Source organism: Neopsephotus bourkii, unplaced genomic scaffold (genome assembly GCF_033783945.1).
Source record: "Neopsephotus bourkii isolate Nb327-2 ecotype Australia unplaced genomic scaffold, CSIRO-AGI_Nbou_v1 NB_1542, whole genome shotgun sequence".
In the NCBI taxonomy this organism is placed as follows: Eukaryota; Metazoa; Chordata; class Aves; order Psittaciformes; family Psittacidae; genus Neopsephotus; species Neopsephotus bourkii.
In genome coordinates, this window is record NW_026902018.1 from 7,621,163 (window position 1) to 7,640,631 (window position 19,469).

Genomic DNA, 19,469 nt, shown 5'->3' on the forward strand with positions numbered 1-19,469 from the left:
GGGGCTGAGGTGCGGCACCGCGTGTTCTCGGATTGGTGGCGGGCAGCGCAGGCGCGGTGAGCACGCGCAGGGGCGCGCTCGGGTCGGCAGCGGGCGCGAGGATGCACGTCGCGGCGGGATTGGTGGCGCCGCCGCGAGGGGGCGGGGTCTGTCCCGGAAGCGCGCGGTGCAGCATGGGCGGGTGGCGCCTGCGCGGTGCGGCCTGCGGGGAAGATGGTGCTGACCAAGGAGTTGTGAGTGCGGCGGGCGTGGGGAGCGGTAGCGCGGCACAGAACGGCACGGCGGGGCCTTCGGCTCGGCTCGGCTCGGCTCGGCTCGGCTCGGCTCGGCTCGGCTCGGCTGCCGCCGGGCGGGGTAGGGCCCGCTTTGCTCCGCTCTGGCCCGCGGCTTGCCGAGCCTCCCGCGGCTGTGCTGCGCGGGGCGCCGGCCGCTCCCGCCGGCCTCGGCCGCTCCTCTCAGCGGAGCGCGGTGTTTGGCCTCGAGCCGAGCGGACGCTGCTGCTGCTGCCGCCGCCACCTCCCCTCGGCGGGGACTGGTGCTGAGTTCGGGGCGTGGATCTCTTTCTGCCTCCTGCTGCTTCCGCCTCCCGCGCTTCAGCCCGAAGTGGCGGCTTGGCCCCGGTGAACGTGCCCGGGCGCTCCTGCGCGGCAGTCCCCGCCCGCAGTAATGGGCTGTGGCCCCGCACAACGAGTTCCTCAAACTCGTTCCCTCGGGGCTGGCGTGTTCGCGATGTGCCGCTGCGGGGCTGACGGCGTCGCCGAGGGTGTTTCGGGTCAGGATCCCGGTCTGCCTAGGAAGGGACTCGAGTAGCAGTGGTGGAGCGGTGTCTTGCCCTGCATTGCTTTGCTGGTGCCTGTCCTGATGGTGCCAGGAGCTCCATGTTGCTCTGTAGACCTTACCTGTAAGGTCGTCTGTCAGCAAGCCACCAGCTGGTGTGTTCCTCCCGCTCGCTCCTTTGGCTTTAAACCATCTCCAAGTCAGGAGTGGTCTCTGTTGTGGTTGTAAAGGTGATGTGTAGGTTCAAATCAGTAGGAAGTAGCAGATGTGTGTTAGGTTCCAAACAGACTTCCAAGGATACTTAACAGATTTTCCTGAACTTCAGAGAGCTGGTGTAGTTGGGCAGGGCTGAGGTGCTGGTGCTGTGTCCAGGGGATGACATATGGAACCAAGTGTCCCACTCATGTTGGAGGAAGAGTTCACGCCAGTCCTTGTAGGTGAAGCCGGCTATGTGTCTTTGTGTTTCCTGTGAGCTGCCAGTGGGCTGTGTGCATCCTGTAAGTTCTCATCACAGACAGGCTCAGGTTGTATTCGTGCTTTCGGGACAGTTGTGTTGCATTGAGTTTGAATGTCCATAAGGTTGTCAGTCAAGGAGGTAATGTCACTCTCAGCCCTAGGAACAATGCAGGTCTGTGATGTTGTTTTGCCAAAAGCATAATTTGCATCATCTTTGTCTATTTTGTTAGGAAAGGTGAAGCTGAGAAGCTCTGTCACTGCAGGGTTCTGTGCTCCTGTGGCTGTGAAAACCCAGCTCTGCATCCCTGGCACCACTGTTGGCTGCACAGCGAGTTCTGTTAGAACTGAGCTGCTCACCTCAAATGCACTTGCTTCTGCCACCTGAAAGGGTGTGAGCTGTGGATCCTTCTTATGTGATTCGTAACTGCTGTAATTGCCTAAATTCATTTGTAGGCTGTGAGGGTTTGTCCTGTTTTATTGCACGGATGAGACCGCTCGTGGTGTAACTGTGACAGAAGCTCATGCCTCAGGGTTTGAACACATTCAGCCCAGTACAAAGTTATGGCAGAGCTGGAAGGAGATTCAAGATTTTGTGGCCATTCTCTGCAGCTTCTAATGTTCTTAACCACGTTTTTCCTTTTGTAACACATTTGTCTTGGATTTTACTTGGATTTGTTGCAGTGTATCCATGCAGCCTTCCTGGCACAGAGTGTTTCTAAAAAGAAAACTGGAATGAACTCATTCTGACACTCCCTTTGGGAGTGTCTTTGTTACAGTTTATATGTTACCTGCCATTGAAGCCTGGTTGTTACTTTTGTTCAATCTGTTCTTTTCCTCTTTCAGCCGAGTGGTTTTACCTTGCTCAGTGCAAGAGGTACGTCCTCATCCTGCTTGCTTTTGCTTTGGGGCGATGGGTGGGACAATGTTACAAGTCTTACTTAAATCTGACTGGCCTGCATCCCAGTTTTCCCTGTGCTGTCCCACCAGCCTGCCACAGGAAAGCTACACCATGTGTAAGCCAGCAGTTAGGTGGGGTTGACCTCCTGTAGATAGTGAAATCCAAAGGAAGCAAATGCCTGTGTGCAAAGAACCTTTAGTTGTTTCTGAGCCACTCCATGCTTACAAGCAAGGGAGGAAAAGTTGTGCAGTTCTGCACTGCAGCAGAGCTTTCCTGCTGATGAAGGCATTGAGTGACTCCAGCCCTTTTCCTGAAGGCAAAGTCATCTTCCAAAATCTCAGGCCAGCTGTTTAAATGCCACTGAGATACATTTAAATGGAAGTCACGATGGGATGTCTGAATGTGCTTCTGAGGGAAAGTGGGGTGCTTGCTTGCTTTTGCAGTTCACGTTTTATGGGTCCTGTGAGGGCCAATCTTAAGTCAGTTAAAAGTATGAATTTGGGAGGCTCTGAGCTGGAAATCAGTTATTTCACCATCTGTAAACTTAAAGTTACATCTCTTTTATACAGCTAAGAACAATGTATGCACTTTGATTTTAGGATATGAACAATAACCTGTTTGTTGTGCTCTACCAAAGCATGACATTGAAGTGAAACTGCTGATCACAGACCTGGTGCTGTGAACTACAGATACATTTTGCCAGCAGATTGTCATCTTTTACTAAATATTTTTATATGGTGTATATGACTTTAGTGGTAGTTTTATTCTACTAAATTTTCTCTGGAAGTATCTAAATTTCTAATGCGTTAAAAGTTTTGGCTAACTTTCATATTGAAATTTTACTTCTTTTAACTTTTCAGTATCAAGTTGGGCAACTTTATTCCGTGGCAGAAGCTAGCAAAAACGAAACAGGAGGTGGTGAAGGAATTCAAGTCTTAAAAAACGAGCCTTATGAGAAGGATGGCGAGAAGGGGCAATATACCCACAAAATCTATCATTTAAAGAGGTGAGGACAGCTTTGGTACGTATTGTGGTCACTTGGTGTTGAGCATGGAATGTTAAAATTGAGGGCAGCCTCCTGTTGTTCTGTGTTCTTGGGTGGGTCCTTGCACTTTTCTACCTCTGTGTAATGTGCTGAATTGAGCATGAGTGCTCTGGTCACTGACATGTGAGGTACAGTGGGTTTGAAGTATGTGGGGTACAGTAATGGAGAAATATCTGATTTGTACCAGCTTTTGGTACTTTTCTTTCCTCAAGCATCCATTCTCTCCCCCCGTGGTGCTCTGTTGGTGTAGAGGGCAGTTACCAGAGATGGTGATTCTGATGCCTTGGGTGAGCTGCAGTTTTCCTCCTCAGTCACAGCTAAAGTCCCTGAGTTCTTCCCTCCAGGCTGCAGGGCAGCCGGGTTGCAGGCTTGGTCACTGGTGAGCCTGCTGTTCTGCTAGAGCAGATCTCTCCATCAGCAGTTGTCTGCTGTTCCTGAACAGGAAAGCAAGCTCGGTAATGTTGTTCAGGTTCCTGCATATTTAACTGTGGGCAACTTGGCCGTTGTAACCTTGAAAGTGCTTAGGTAAAATCTGCCTTTGCTACTGGATTGGAAGAAATCAATGAGGAATTTCAGCTGGCAAACATTTCTAAAACCTAAAACGTTGTTTTTCACAGTAAAGTTCCTGGCTTTGTGCGGATGATTGCGCCAGAAGGCTCTCTGGTCTTCCATGAGAAGGCTTGGAACGCATATCCCTACTGTAGAACAAGTAGGTCTCTCATTGTATGTTTTGCTGTCAGTGTTCAGTCCAGGGATGGTCTTAAATGGTTAAAAGAGAAAAGAGGGTACCATCAGGTGGAAAATATGTTTAAAATGTTAATGCTGTGCTTGTGAGATCTCCTCTGAAGAGGAGGGCTGCTTCTGGAGAGCAGCCTCAGGGGACCAGTTTGCTGCTTCCTACAGAGTCTTTGCATCCTGTGTCCCTGGGATAGGACCAAAGAGGTGATTCTCTTATGGTCTAGAACAGAGCCTGTTTGAAAAGAATTTAATTCCACATAGCCTGTTAGAATAAGGTGACTGCTTTATTTTAATACGTTTGATTGCCTAAGTTCTAGGAGAAGGCTCTGTTTCTTTTCTGTTCCTATTGAAGAGTTTGGAGTACCTTACAAAGAACTCCTAAGGTTAAGGCAAGTCAAAGTCTGCGAACTCTGCTGACTCTGCACACGAATGCTGTTAGACTGATTTTGGATGATTCTTGTACTGTTGAGCAATCATTATATGTGAGATTTTTGAGAAAGAATTACATCTAATAATACTTTGTTTCCTTTTCATTTTCATTGCGTGTGTTTCCAATGGCCAGTTGTGACAGTGAGTATCTGAATTACTATCAGTCCTATGGGGGGTTTTTTGGAATGTGTTTTCTGTTACTACTGCTGAAGTTGACTCTGAGTCTAGCAAGCAAGCTAGCTCCAGCCTTTCCTGTATGTCTTGCTAGGGTTTCTGGCTCCTTATTACTTTATTTGTCTGCACATGGCTATATTTAGAAAGAACTATAATTTGCCAGAGAAATGCTTTCATTTTTTGCATCTTCTTTTATGCCTTTACATAGCATTACAGCTGCATGATGTCTGTCCTGTAAGACATAATACTAAAAAAGGAGGAAAAAAAAAAAGCCTAATTCAGAGGTTTCTGCACTCTTGAATGCAGGAAGACCAATGAAATAAAATCAGTATCTGAAATCTCATTTCTGCAAAGTGAAATCCAGCCTCAGTTCAAACAGGTCAATTGAGAATCTAAATGGGTTATAATAGCTGGGAGTTTGGGGTTTTAGGGGGTTTTAAGATGTGTGGAAAAGAAATCATTGAGACTATTGCCCTGTGTATGTATTTCATTGCTGTGTTCAAGAAAGCTTATAAGCTTCACGTTAAATTGCTTTACCTGCTCACTTGCAAACTCAATTTAGATTGTCACTAGATGGGTGCAACAAATGAGTCTGTGAACTGTTCAGCTTGACTCATTGTGGTACAGGTGCATGCTGGTGTATGCTTCCTTACTTCTGACATGAGAAGTGGCTTGTGCTAGTCTTCAGAAACACAGCTTGGTGGTAGCTGGACGTTCACGATCATACTTGTGCTGTACAGTAACATGGACTGTTCGTTAGCTGTTTACCCTGCCCTTGTCTCATTTATTCAAAATTTCATGGAAATGTATTTTAGGTTTTTTAACTGTCTTAATAATTAGAAAATTATTTTGTTATTTAAACAGAATGTGTTGCTAGTCAGGGCTTAGTGGTGACTTAGATGTAAATACCATTTACCTGCACTTTAAGCAGAGAGGTGTAATCACTCTTACGCTTCTTTTATTTTAATTGTTGCAGAATGAATACATGAAAGATGACTTCTTCATAAAAATTGAGACCTGGCATAAACCAGATTTGGGGACATCAGAAAATGTGAGTTGGGATTTGGATACCAAGCATGAGTAATATTTTCAACATAGAGTCATTCAGATAATGCATTGTATACCTGGTAATGGTGGATAACAACTGCATGAAGTCAAAGCCCTAGCAGTGGTTAATGTTAAACAAGAAAAGCATTAGTTAAGTCCTTTTAAGGTCTCACCTAAAGAGATGCAAGAACGAGAGAAGGGTTTTATTTTTTTATATTGAGGTCACTCTAATGCTGAAGTAGATTTTCAGTAACTTCTTTTTAATTTCATGTTCTTTTACCTTAAGCAAGCTAGTGTGACTTAGGCTGATAAGCTGTTTGTTTCACAAGGCTTTTTCCCTTCTTGCAGGTGCACAATTTAGATCCAAACACATGGAAGACAGTTGAAGTTGTCCATATTGACATTGCAGATAGAACTCAAGTAGAGCCAGGAGTAAGTAAATGCTCTGCAATTGGGATAGGGATGTAGCGTGCAGGTAATTCCATCGATGCTTTGTGTTGATTGTGAATAAACTGAAAAGGTAGTGATTTTAGCCAGCACATGAATGAAAATCATCTTGAGTAGAGTAATTAATTCCGAAGTTTCACACTTAGTTAATGTATTTACAGTTCAGTCTTCTGAATTTGACCAGAGAGTTGCCTCCTCTGGACTCACTCCAGCAGCTTCACATCCCTCTTGTGTTGTTGCCCCAGAACTGGATCAGGACTGCAGGGGGGTTCTCAGAGCACAGCAGAGGGGCAGAATCCCCCCCCTCAACCCCTCACACTCTGGGGATGCAGCCCAGCACATGGGGGGAGTCTGGGATGCCAGTGCACACAGCCAGGGCATGTCCAGTTTCTCTGTAGTATATGTCATGAATCTAAGAAGGTCGAATATGTTGATTTTAGGTGCTGGTTCATGCAGCTTTAGAGGGCAGCCTCGCTATACTTCTGTGGCTGCCTTACTTCCTTGTTTTTACTGCTGTTGCTTTCTATGCATCTCTGTCTACTGGAGTTGTCTGGGTTGTTGAGTTTTCACAGCTGGACCGTTTTGTGTGTAATCATTAATTTGGGGGTAGTAGGAAAATGGTATGCACCAATATTGACACTTAGCACTTTGTGTTTGCACAATAAATGTAGTTGTCTTGGTTTTGTGCAAGGAGACATTCTTTACACTATTTAATTGTTATTTTCTGAAAATAAATACTTGGATATCCTGTATTGTGAAGAGAGGACTCCTTTGCAGGGGAGGAGAGGAAAGGCTGTGGTGTGTGAAAGGAAAAGTTTGGTGCTTCCTAAATTTCCACTTGCATTACTGGTATAGGTGTATACCCTGCACTGTGGCTTAGCCAATGTGTACCAGGTGGTCTGTGGATTTACATGTGTGATGATGCCTCAAATAGAGATCCTCCCTTTAAACCAAATTAAATGTCTTGCCTATTTTAATGCAATGAGGCATCGCTTTGCTTCCACTTGTTCTTTCAGACATTCCTTATGACCTTAGAGCTGAACTGGAGGATAAGTTAATGTTGTGCATTCACTATTCCATGCCTGGAATTGCACCAGACAGCTACAGTGCTGTCACCTGTCAGAGCTTGCTTGACCACCCTACATGTGAACAAAGGGTTGTGCTTGTTACTGCGAGTTGAACCTAAGTATTTATTGTGTGTGAGGTACTGTTGGTGAACAGCACTGCCTGTGCTGTACCCTCTTTCATTGTCCCTCGGCCTGCCTTCCACACCTCCTTTGGTCTGAAGACTGACAGATGGTGCTGTGCTAAAAGTTCTACTTTTGGCTCAGGACAAAGATTCCTCTAACCCAATATCCTGTTAGTGGTCTGTAGCAGATACTCGTGGAAGAATAAGAAATTTGGGAAGTACCTGCTGGGAGCTAGGAGGTGCATATCTCTGAAAGGTCAGTCTGTATTTAAAGAGCTTCCAGAGCTCCAGATTATATCTGGCCTATTGTGTTTGTCAGCCATTTCATGTCTGGAAATCCTTGGAATGATTTTCAGGCCATTATTGTCCTCTTTTTTTTTTTTCCTTTTTTTTAATTATATTTTCTATTACGTATTTGACTTGCAGAGTATCGCATCTGTGAATGCGGAATGGCTTCTTCCAGACTCTTACATGTCTTCGGATGTTTCTACATTCTCTTTCTTTTTCAGTAACTTCTAAAACCACTTGTGCTTGCAGCAGGTATTTTGAGTGGATATTTTGAAATCCAAGCTCATGGTAGAGCTCATCATTGTGTAGGAGTATTTGGGACTCACTTTGGCCATGTGGTTCAAACCTTCTTTTCCATTTCATCTCCCAGAAACTCAGTTTTGCCCAGTCCTGATTTCATTAAAGACTGACTTTGTACCCAAACTCCTGTGCAGCCATTCGTAACTGTGGTCTGGTGCTCTTCCCACCCCACTGCTCTGCCCCTTTCCTGGACAGCTGGGGGTTAGACGGTTCTCTGGGACCTACTCTTGTAGTCTCTTCTCTTATGGGAATTTGTAGTTTCTTGCCTTTGTTTTCTCTTAGCACTTATGACTGCTTGAGAGAGACTTTCCACTTCAGCCGGTATCTTTATAGGGTTTAGGTAATGGAACATGTGGAATTTTGTTTTGGTAGTCCAGCTATGTCCTGGATCTACACTCTTTATGCCTTCAGCGAAGGCAACTGGTTTTGAAAGGTAACTGTCCCCTGTGAAAGCGTCAGCTGTTTTCCATGTCTTCTGTTTCTCCAGACAAACAGTGTCTTTTTCAGTGATGCTGGAGCAGTCACTGGTTCACTCTGTTGGGTGGTTTCTGAAGTCAGGCACGTTGTATGGCTCTTTTCTTGTAACTGTACTTGTGCTTTGGGAGTTATTCGAATTGGCTGATTTTTAGGGCAAAGGATAGTGTTGCCAAAGGAAAGTTTTGTTTGTACATTTGTTTTCTCAGTCATAGTTTTGCCTGGAAAAGCAGTTCAGATGCATTATCTTGGATAACAGCATAGCTGAGAAAATCAAACTACATTGATAAGATCCAGCAATTTTGATAATAATTTTCATATATTCCAGATTTATCTTTTTGTTCCAAGAATGAACCTTGTCCAACCCATTGTAGTGAAGCAGTTACTGTAGTTTCAGAACTACAATCAGCATAAATATAAAAATAGTAAATTTCTTTAAGATACTAATGGCATTCATATGCTGACTCGTGCTCATTGAAGTATGTTTAGAAAGAAATTGGCTGACATCTGTGGCTTTCTTTAGATATAAATTTAACCCTGCCTTCTCTTAATCATCTCCAGCATCCAGTCTCTGTAACTTTGTGTGATTTGTATATAAAAATCACTTCTCAGGAGAGTAAGACTTTTTCAAGAGCAAGCAGAAGTGAACATTCAGTTAGCATCAGGAGAGGCTACGTTTTTGGAAACAATTTGTAAGAGAGTGATGAAAACAAAGACATTGAAATCAGGTTTATAGCTATTTTTGTACAATGAAGACATGAAATCTCTTGTTCTAAGTCGTGGGGGGTCTCTTTATGTTACTTGAAACAAAGTTCTAAAAATACAGTTTTATGCATATCAGTGAAATTACTTAATGCATGCGCTAAGAGATAGGATTTCTATGAGCTGTGCAGTAAGTAGTGTCCCTTGTTCCACCATTGGAAGCAATATAGTGGAATATAGGAAATTCTCCTCTTTTGTAGTCTGCAAAAGAGTCTTAAAAGATTCTTGTGTGGAAGGGCTGCTTTCTGGTAGGTGGATCTCTCCTGTTTCAGATGTAGCGTTTTCTGCTGACTGTCAGTTTGAGTGTTCTCCTGTTTAAAACCTCAGGGGATGCTGAGTTGAAAAGCCAGAAGCTGTGCCCCCGTGTCCTGAGCCTTACACCACTCATTGTTCAGGAAGCTTTTCTCAGGGATTTGCAGATAAAGCATCAGACTTGCATCATTTTAATGTTAGGTTCTAAAAATCATACAATCATTCTGTCCTGTGTATATGCTTCCAAGCTTCATGCTGCTTGGTAGAGTGAACTATGAGCTATCAGGAATGCTGTTATTACTTGTAGCAGGTCTCATAAATGAGAATGAGAATTGTAAAGAAGCACCCAGGCCCTGGGTTTGTTGTGATCATTACTTTATTGTGTGTGGTTCGCAGTCTCTCAATAATTCTTTAGGACAGTTTGTTGCATTCATGCATATTATATTGAAAATTTGAGCAGAAACTGCCGATGAAATGATATTTGTGTATTTCTTTGAAGTGGTTTTTAGCTCCTCTATGTTGTTATGCTGCTGCATGATGATGTTTTGCCTGTCTGGCTTTCAAGAGGGCTTCAGGGTTTTTTAGCTGTAATATTTGTTCCAACAGCCGCCTGTTTTTCTTCCTAAGAAGGACTTGCTGCTGTCAGGAGTTAAGCTCTCACTGCACTGATATTTTCCTTAAACTCTGCAAAGAACTCTTGTTTGTTTGTACTTTGGCTCTAGTCCAGTCATCTTCCTCACATGCTGGTAGGGTTTGTGCATTGAGACAAGTTCCTACAATACTCTCTTGTCCATCCAGACGTCCATTTAGATGGGGGTGGTGGTGGTGGTGGTGGTGTTTAATGTCCATAACAGGATTTAGTTTAACTGAGTCCTGACAGATCTTGGTACAAAGGTTCTGTATGTAGGCTCTAGCATAGGAAACTTTACTACAACTCATCTATTTTCTTTGGATTTTTTTTGTTTTCACTTATACACTTTACTTGTAGGTAACTCAGGAGGGGTTTTACAGTGTTTCCAACAACCTGTTAGTCTTGAACAGAACCTTAATAGAGTGGGGTTGGAGTTTTTTCTGACTCTTGTGGGGTTTTTTTGTGTTACAGGACTACAAAGCTGATGAAGACCCTGCGTTATTCCAGTCGGTTAAGACAAAGAGAGGACCTTTGGGGCCAAATTGGAAGGTACTGAGAGCTGACCTTACAAAGTCTTTATCAGCAGGAAAAAAGAAGTTCACAGTTCCTTAGAGAACCATAGCACCAGCAATATTAGTCACAGAAGAGAGAGCAGAAATTGAATAATTTTCTTTGTATTGAGTGAAAATTCCAAGTGTGTTAGTAAGCAAAGGTACTGTCTGCTACTTGTTCAACAGCTCTGCTAAAGCCAAATAAACTTTCTCTGTTACACCAGATAACCTCATAGAAACTGAGAAGAAAGCTGCTGTATGCTACAGTGGATACACAGAGTGGATACAGCCTGTCAGGAACAGGCCCCTAGTTACCAATTAGAATACAATTTTTCACTTTTTTCTTTACTGTAAGTGAAATGTCATTGACAGTAGCATATTTTTACTTGTGTTTAGTGTGTGCTGTGATGAATTACACTGAGGTGCTGAGGGGGTTTGAATGCATTTCAAATGGTGCCCCTCTTTCTTAAATTTTCTTGTAAACACATTCAGTCTTTCATTTTCCAAAAAAGTTCTAAATACAGCATGAATGTTTCTGTCAAAATACAGTGTGAAGGGCTTACTCTGAGAGGTGTGAATTTTCTTCTAGTTTGTTATTTAGATGTCACAGTTATTTTATTACTACATTTTGCAAAGCAGCAAGGCAGGCATCAGATCTTAGAGCAGGACGTGTTGCACCAGCAAGCTCTCAGTCCCTAATTCCCTATCCTAAAACGTGGTTGTGCAAGCAGTAGGCAGAAGATGTTCCACCTTTGTGCAGACACAGAAATAACATGAAATTCCACCTGAACACCAGAAAACACTTTTTATGCTGTGGGGTTGGTCAAGCACTGGAACAGGCTCCTGCGCCAGGGTCAGGGAACATCCCCTCCAGCCTCTGCAGTGCCCCGATTTTTGCCCTGTGGTGCCCAATCTACACATACCTACATGGCCTTAATTCTTCCCTTTGTGTATCCAAGGACAGAAAGTAGTTCTGCTGCACAAAGTTTCACAGCTTATAAAAAGCTGGAAGTTGGTAGAGTTTGTAAGTGAATTACCAAGATTGTCTTCCTTGGGTTTCATATTTTCCCATGGGTTTCTGCCGTTAGCCACTGTGGAATACTGAGGCAGGTGGACCTTTGTTCTGGCTGGTGGGTTTGCCCTGGGCCTGAGTGTTAGCTTAGTCTCATGGAAGAATAAGCATATTGTGTGTTTAAAGGTGATGAGGGGAGGTTTTTATTCCACCTCCTGTTGTTGGAATGCTCCTTCTACCTGGGCCGAGTGTTCCTCCTGGCAGGGTAAAAGTGTTGCAGGCATTATTTTTGTACACTGCTGAAAATGTGCATCCTGCCCTGGGAGTCTGCTGTTCCTGCTCAGGAAGGAAGCAGGAGGCTGGTGCAGGAATGGCCTGGTTGAGCCTGCGTGACGCAAAGAAAGCGGGGAGTGACCAGTGTGGTTTTTATGAGCAGCTGTAGAATGAGCAGGAAAACTTTGAATGCCTGGAACTGGTGGCACAGAACTTGGGTGTTCCATTTAGTTCTGCCCGTTTACTAATGCCTGGACATAGACTTGTACTGTTTGGGAATAGCAAACAACAGCAGCACTTATTTTTGCTCATGAATAGAACATCAGTCTTCTGAGGATAATTGGTTTTCATTGAAATGCTCTTTGGTGATGAGTATTTGTGCTAAAAGTTCTGTGTTAAATACATGTTTTCACACAGATATTTGTATGTCAGATTTTTCTGTGACCAGATCAGTCTGCTCACTGTGTGCATGTCCAACTGGAGTTGTCCATTTGACGGTTAGAAGAAATCAAGCTTAAAAAAAGCTGTAAAGCATTTCTACTTTCTACTAGTTTATTGCAGATCTAAAGAATAAGAAACTGTGGATTTCTGATGGCAACTGCTGCTTATTTAAGCCAAACACATGATTTTTTATGGTTTTTTTTAAATACTATTGGCTTTCCTTGGTTGATTGCTTGGTTCTTTCCCTAAGGACTGAGACTGGTAGTGTATGTTTGCAACATGGATGGAAATGCCTTACAGATTTAACCTGATTGTTAATCTCTATTGCTCTATGTTCACGTTACAATGCTAGGTATTTACTAGTGCTTAAAATTCTAAGTGTTATTATAACTTTAATAATACTTAGAATGTAATTCATAATTATGGTAAGATAGTGGGTTTTTTATTTACTGTGAAATAATATGATTAATATAAATATAAATAATATAATACATAGAGTTATAATTTCTAATAATTATATTTCATTCGAAAGAAGTAAAAATTGAAAAAAAGTAAAAGTTCCTTCCCATTATCCCTGTGCAGAAGGAGCTGGCAACTGATGAAGAGTGTCCAAAAATGTGTGCTTACAAGTTGGTGACTATCAAATTTAAATGGTGGGGACTGCAGAACAAAGTGGAAAACTTCATTCAGAAGGTAAGTGCTGTCTTGCTGGGTGTGGTGAGGGTGGTGGGTTGGGGTGGGCAGGCAGGTGGGTGCATGGGTCCAGCACTGCGGGAGGCTGAGCCTGTGCAGTGGGAGACAGCTACTTCTGAGGATTAGAGCCTTTCCCATGGAGCAGCTGCAATCACTTGAGCAGGCTTTCACAAAATGAGGCCTGTTATCTAATGCTTGTTTATCTTCTTAAAGCAAGAAAAAAGGATATTTACCAACTTTCATCGCCAGCTGTTCTGTTGGATTGACAAGTGGATTGACCTGACCATGGAAGACATTAGGAGAATGGAGGATGAAACCCAAAAGGAGCTGGAAGCGGTAAGAATGCTTTTTTGCAGTTTGTGAGTGTGTGCTCTCTATCTGTAGATTTATCTGTTCTGGAGTTGACAGAAATTATGTTGTGCTCCTCCCATTGTGTGTGTTTGGGCAATTGCTGATGAACAATACAGCCCCTTTAGTGGTTTTCGTGTGCAGATCCATGTACGTCAAGCTTCTGAATATTGTGTGGGTCAAGCTGGAAGTGGCTGTAAGGATATTTCTGTTGTCACCAAATTCAGAATGTCTGCCCTGAGCACCTTTCTTTATGGCACCATATCCATTGCACAAAGTCCCATTTGGTGCTTGCACTTGTCAGTTAGGATTAAGGGCTGTCATCTTGTTTTTCCATCATGTGTCCTCCTAATCATCATTAGATCTGATTACCTTTTCTCTTCAAACATGTCTCCTAGCAAGTTGCTATATGTCATATTACAGTTGTTCACTCATCCTGAGGAGCATACTGAAACTTAGAATAGCACTTGAACAGAGGAGGTCAGTAAAATCAATGGGCTTGAGAGGGTGTTGCTTGTCATGCTTTAGTGTCTGTGAGGACCAAACATGTATAGCGTGGTCTGTGTTTGGGCTGATGCCTAGAAGGAAACTCATCCATAGGCCACTTTCTCTACTCTTTCCCTTAAGAGGTGGAGGAACATCACAGACTAGGCAGGAAGCCTTTTCTGTAGTGTCTTTCTAGAGTACGATCTTTGGCCTGAACCTTTCTCATTTCAAATCTTGCAGGGTTTTTAGGTTCTTTGCAGTGTGTGGATTTGCAATTCAATTTCCTTCCCATTTTGCCAATGGCTTTATGCCCCAAACCCATTCGGCTTGTCATCTTCCTTCAGTTGTCTTGGTTCTTTCAAAACAGGATGTGTCTTCAGCTATAACCTGCTTTTTTTGTGTGGTTTAACTCATTTCAGCTGCCAGACATCTTTGAAGTGATTGCCTGGTGGTTTAGTCCCACAGACAGCAGTTCTGAAGGGCATGTTTTGGTTTGTGCCTACCACTTCTAATAGTATCAAAACTAGCAGTAGCTTCTCCATCCCCGCTTGTTCTGCTCTCCACGTTTGGACGATCTGTGTGGAATGATCTTACATTGTGTAGAGATGTCTTCTGGATTTGGAAGAAGTTTCTTCACTATTCCGAGCGTTGGTAGCTAGATGATGGCAAAACCAGACTCCCTTTCCAGATAGGCTGAAGGGCTTGGCTGCTTTGGCAGTTCCCAGAATATGGTTTGAAAAGAATGCTGCTCACTCACTTGCCAACATGGGGTTCTCTCAGTGGCACTGGGATGGTTTTGGTTATGGCAGGTGTTCTCTCAGGTCATGAGGATTTCTTCCTTAGTTCTACTTTATGCCAGAACCTGTTCCTAGAGTCACCTGTTCCTGGGTGTCTGTGAAGAAGGAAGAGTAACCACTTTCTTCTCTGTAACTGATTTTTGTCAGAAGGGTTCTTTTGCACACCCATAGTTCTTTATCTGGAGTGAGATCAACCTCATCCCATGTCTCTGAGAAAGGCTAGTGGCAGTGTGGGGAAGGCGTGTTCTTGGAGAGAGTGAGCAGCACTTGACACATCTCTGTGCATGAGAGAATTTCCCTTCTCTGTGTCTTTGGACTGTGGATATGGCATCTTGTAGAGAAAGTTGTTTCCCAGTTCTCACTGGTAAGTAATGGCTTTTAAATATGTTTTGCAAAATGTTTGCTGCTTTTTAGTTCTTCAGCAAAAGCTGGGTTACATGTTTCCGGGTATAACACTTGTGCTTAAATATTGAATGTATTTATTTACTAGTCTCTTGTTTTGCAAAGCGGTGCAAATAGTTCATTTCAAATAGCTTGTTATGTAAGACATTAGCATCAGGAACTGAAGTTTTTCACAAGAAAAATGTATTGATTAGTTCCACTAACACACCTTTTCTATGTGTATTGTGAAATGGGAGAGGAGTGGGGACCTACTGTTACAACATTTTGTTTTCTCAACTATTATAATAGGAGTATCTACTAACATCTATGTATGATGCCAAATAAATATGAATGCTGATTTTATCCCAAATAATTTGGGTTCATGTTTCATATTCAACTACTTCAGCAAGTGTGCTAAGCAGTAAGCTTCATTAAATCCCAAGTACACCACAAAACGTTGGTTTTATGGCCAGGACCTCTGGGAAGTGAGCACTCAGTGATAAGGTGCTTTATATGACAGGAATACCTTCAGGCTTCCATCCCTGCAGAGGAGCAATCAGCTTTTATGAGTGTTGCACTGTGCAGTTCTATGATGCTTAAACCCAAACAACTGCAGGAGGCAAGCCTGATGATACTGACAACATTACATTTTCTTGCATCGCTTCCTGTCATTATTCCTTTTCTCATTAACACCCTTTCTTCTTCCTGGTTTGAACTAATCTTTCTCTTTGGATTTTGTGCACATTTCACTTCTTTTGTTGGTCCTGTTCATCTAAAGTCGATTTTTATAGTCAGGATCTTTGCTTTTGTTTACCTTTTTGTGCCTTTCTGAATCCTCATCAGTGTTCTTCCAGAGTTTCTCTGTCCCAACCCATTCTTTTCTCACTGTTTATCTCTCATTTAGTGGCTTATATATCTGACCCCTTGTTGTGGTTTAAATGACACCCTGTTGTGAGGGTTAAATGCCACACTGGGTATTTCAGGCACAGTGGCTCCATGCCGAAGCATCATGGGCTGTCAAACATTTAAGAAGCATCATTTATAAAGCTGCTACACATGCTTCCTCACCAAAAAGAAATAGTGTATACCCCATCTCCAAGCCCCCTCGGCTGTAGCTGGGGCTGGTTCTGGTGCTGTCCACAGGCAAGCAGTCCTGGTCATGTTGAGCATTACCTCTCTTACTAACATGGGTGCGACAGGTTCTTTATGTGGTAGCTCACAGTTTTATTTTACGTTTAGATGCGTAAGAAGGGTTCCGTTCGAGGCACTTTGGCTGCTGACGTCTAGAAGAGTTCTCTGTAGGTTCTGAGGCAAATCAAGCTGTGTAAGTCAACTGCTGGATGGAAAGGGAGGAAAATGAGTAATGTTCTGATGGATGGGAGTTGATGGCAGAAATTGCCCAAACGGACGCGTATCCAGATAACGCTTCCAGGCCTGGCCTCCCTCCTGTGTGATAACCTTGTGGTCATCAACAGCCGGGGGTGACCCTTGGTGACCAGGGTGCCTCAGGGATGGGCACTGTGTGAAGCTGGGCCGGCGCTCAGTGCCGTGGCAGGATCCCTGCCCACATAACCTGGTTCTTTGTGCTTATCTAGTGCATAAAACCAAAGTGCCGACCTGTTCATCACTGAGCTCTGAAGCCTGCAGGGAGCTTTTGGGAGACAAATCAGAAAAGCCATGAGCATTGTTTGCGATGTGCTCAGTAGCAAAGTGACGTGTGGGCTTAGTCCACTGAACTTAGGGCAGCTGTGGCATGTCATCTTCAAAGCAGGGCAAGTTTTGGAAGTAGTGTTCTGCAGATAGCAGCTTTGAGCCCTCGTGCCAGGACTCCAGCGCTGGTGTCTCCCGCTGTGGCAGTGTTAATGCTGCAGGTGGATCCCCAGCCAAAGTAGTTTTTAAGTCTTCAGAGACTGGAGCTGCTGCCCCAAGAGGACAGCACCCAAACTGAGGTTCCCTGCCAGGTCCTGCATTGCTTTGGTGTGATGTGCTCAGCCCTGGTGATGTTTTGACCGCCCTGCCCTATTTTCCTTGGAGCTTAATGAAACTGCCTCTTTGGAAGTTGCTGTTGGGGGGAACTGTTGATGCTTAATGGTGTGTTTTCTTTCTCTGCAGTTACGTAATCAAGGCCAAGTCAGAGGAACAAGTGCTGCCAATGATGAATGATGATGGATTTAACCGTCACATGCAGTGTTGATATACAAATGTGTGTGTGGATGCATGATTATTTATATATAATTATATATACGCACATGCATACTGAAGGGGTTGTTACAGTGTCTCCAGGGTACTATACCTGTCCTCAGCAAAGATTCAAAGGAAACTGCTTTCATTATGTATACCTGAAGCAAATAAAAATCGACTGAGTAGTGTCATTTAAAGGATGAACTATGCTAACTGGTATGTTTCATGAATGTCAATACTGGACCAATTTATTCCCTACTTGGGGTTTTTTTTCCTGTCTTGAGTCCTTTTGCTATAACTTGCCCATATCTCATTGTAAAGAAAGAGGTTCAAATAAGTTAATTCCAGTTTTGTGTCTTCCCTATGTGATTATTTTTGGAATAGGAACAATGAATGTATTTATAGCTATTTATTTCTGGATAGTCATTATCCTATAGTCACATCAGCAAAAAAATTCTATTAGTGGAAATTGGAAGATTTTTACTGTTGAATAAGTTTAACTCGAACTTTTCCCATTCACTGATTTAAAGGAAAAAAAAAAATCATGTTTTATTGGACTTTTGTACATGGAAATGCTAATTAATGGTTTTTTCTTCATTAAAATTGGCAAATTAAGGACAAATGGCTTGTGATTTTTAAAGTGATTGCAACCTGAAATTCTCCAAGAGCTGGCTTCTCAGCTGAAGATACTGACAATAGCACAGAAAGTTCCGTGCTCTGAAGGAGAGGGGTGGCAGCCCCTTCCTTCCCTGTGGTCACTGTTCCCAAGTCGCTGTTCTCCAGAGTTCCACTTTGGAAGCTGTGCAAATGGTCTTGACTTCACGCACATTGCGCAATGGGACACAATTGTGATTTTAGCTCTTTTCATGTTGAAAATACACTTTAAAAGAGATATATACTTTCAGATATGATGAAAGTTTAACCTGTAGCATCTGACGTATTTCCCTGATGTTTGTTAGGGGTAGATATGTAAAAGGAGATGGTGTCATAGAGACCTCCTGTAGATAACTCTCAAGTAGGGAAAATGTCTTCAGCATTTTTTAAGGAAATATTCAAAGCATGTCATAGATATATCATAGATAATATCAAAATGCTTGCTAGGCCAGAAACAGGTTATTTTAAAGACAGAGTTAGATAAAGCTCTATTAATGCCTCGCTTCCTCCAGTGTCCCCACAAACCTTGGTGGGGCTGACCTTACTTAAGCTTCACTTTCATAACCCCACATCCACCCAAGTATTTTGGAGTCATTACCCAAGGAGTGATCTGATTGCCAGTGATGGGCAGTGATTGGATTTTCCTCTACTTCCAGCTGGGCTGGTCTGTGTGCCGAGGCCAGCAGTACTGGGACCTCTCCTTGTCACTGCCCCATCCCACCTCCCTGCAGAACTCATTGTTTCTCCATTCTGGGTTAGCAGTGAAGCCGGTGGTTGTCCCCTGCACCGGGAGGGTGGGTTTCTAAATGCAAGGATGTGCACACACAGGGGTGGTTTTAGAGGTGCTGGGGTCCAGGGGCTCGGTTCCGCTCAGGGCTGCAACTCGAGTCCTGCTGCCCTTAATGTGAGTCCTGGCGCCAGCTGAAGGAAGGGACCTTGTGGCTTCTGTGGGCTGGGATTAGTTGGGAAAACCTGGGAGCATCTTGTAGTGAATGTAACGTGTTCAGATTGCTTTGGCAGCTTCGGGTGTGACCTACAGTGAACCAGCCAATGGACTTTAATTAAATAAATCTGATCATAAAGTGTTCTGTCTCTTGTCTTAGGTACTGGTGTCTGCAGGTGGCTGATGAGCTGGCTTGTGTGCGTCCCCCATGGGCTTGATGCTGCCCGGTGAGGTCAGTTCTCCTGTGGGCAGGTTTCTGCTTGTGAAGGCTGGGAAATAGCCTGCCATAAACCGAAACTTGCGTGGCTCCTTTTGGTAAATGCAAAATCGAATTCTTTTTACTACACAGCTTGTTTGGCTTCCAGATGGCAAGGCAACGTGAAGTAATAGAAGCGCAGCGTTGTTTTGTTATAATGGATATGTAAACGTGATATTTATTCACTGCAATAGACTGCTGTGAACCGTATTCCAGCAGTAACCTTTTAAATCCATCACTTGGCTGCACACGAGTGTGGTCTAAAAGGGACTTGTGAGCCCTTTTCTTTCTTTGTCTATTCACCTGCTGGTGTTAAAGGACCTCTCCCCCATCTCCTGAACCAGGAGCAGAGTCTTTAAGCAACTGTAAATGCTTTTAAAACTGTCCCTTAACTTTGTGTTAATTTTGGCTACAAGATAAAAATGGAAACATGCCAAAAGGACTGAAAATAACCCACAAGGTGCCTGTTTAGAGCAGCTCCACACGCTTGTTTCTCTAAGGACACCAGACCACACTAAAGAGTATAAACATATCTGAGATAACACG

The 19,469-nt window shown here is 43.5% G+C and overlaps 2 protein-coding genes across 2 annotated transcripts in view; one reads left to right on the top strand and one right to left on the bottom strand.

Annotated features, from left to right (window-relative positions):
• Nucleotides 1-19,469, bottom strand: part of CCDC117 (coiled-coil domain containing 117) — a 292,218-nt gene that overhangs the window by 161,119 nt on the left and 111,630 nt on the right. The gene's annotated exons all lie outside the window — the stretch shown is intronic.
• On the top strand, nucleotides 132-17,692 carry PITPNB (phosphatidylinositol transfer protein beta). The gene is made up of 11 exons (XM_061370917.1): nucleotides 132-233; nucleotides 2,077-2,107; nucleotides 2,992-3,137; nucleotides 3,794-3,885; nucleotides 4,477-4,484; nucleotides 5,494-5,568; nucleotides 5,913-5,996; nucleotides 10,379-10,456; nucleotides 12,767-12,877; nucleotides 13,091-13,213; nucleotides 17,002-17,692. The coding sequence occupies exons 1-11, from the start codon at nucleotides 214-216 to the stop codon at nucleotides 17,050-17,052; spliced, it is 819 nt and encodes a 272-aa protein (XP_061226901.1). The 5' UTR covers nucleotides 132-213; the 3' UTR covers nucleotides 17,053-17,692.

What these genes read in the sequence shown, in the direction of transcription:
- PITPNB (XM_061370917.1), top strand. Translation starts at nt 214, where the DNA reads ATGGTGCTGACCAAGGAGTT. An exon ending in ATGGTGCTGACCAAGGAGTT is followed by an intron (nt 234 to 2,076) that starts GTGAGTGCGGCG and finishes TTCCTCTTTCAG; the next exon opens with CCGAGTGGTTTTACCTTGCT. An exon ending in TACCTTGCTCAGTGCAAGAG is followed by an intron (nt 2,108 to 2,991) that starts GTACGTCCTCAT and finishes TTAACTTTTCAG; the next exon opens with TATCAAGTTGGGCAACTTTA.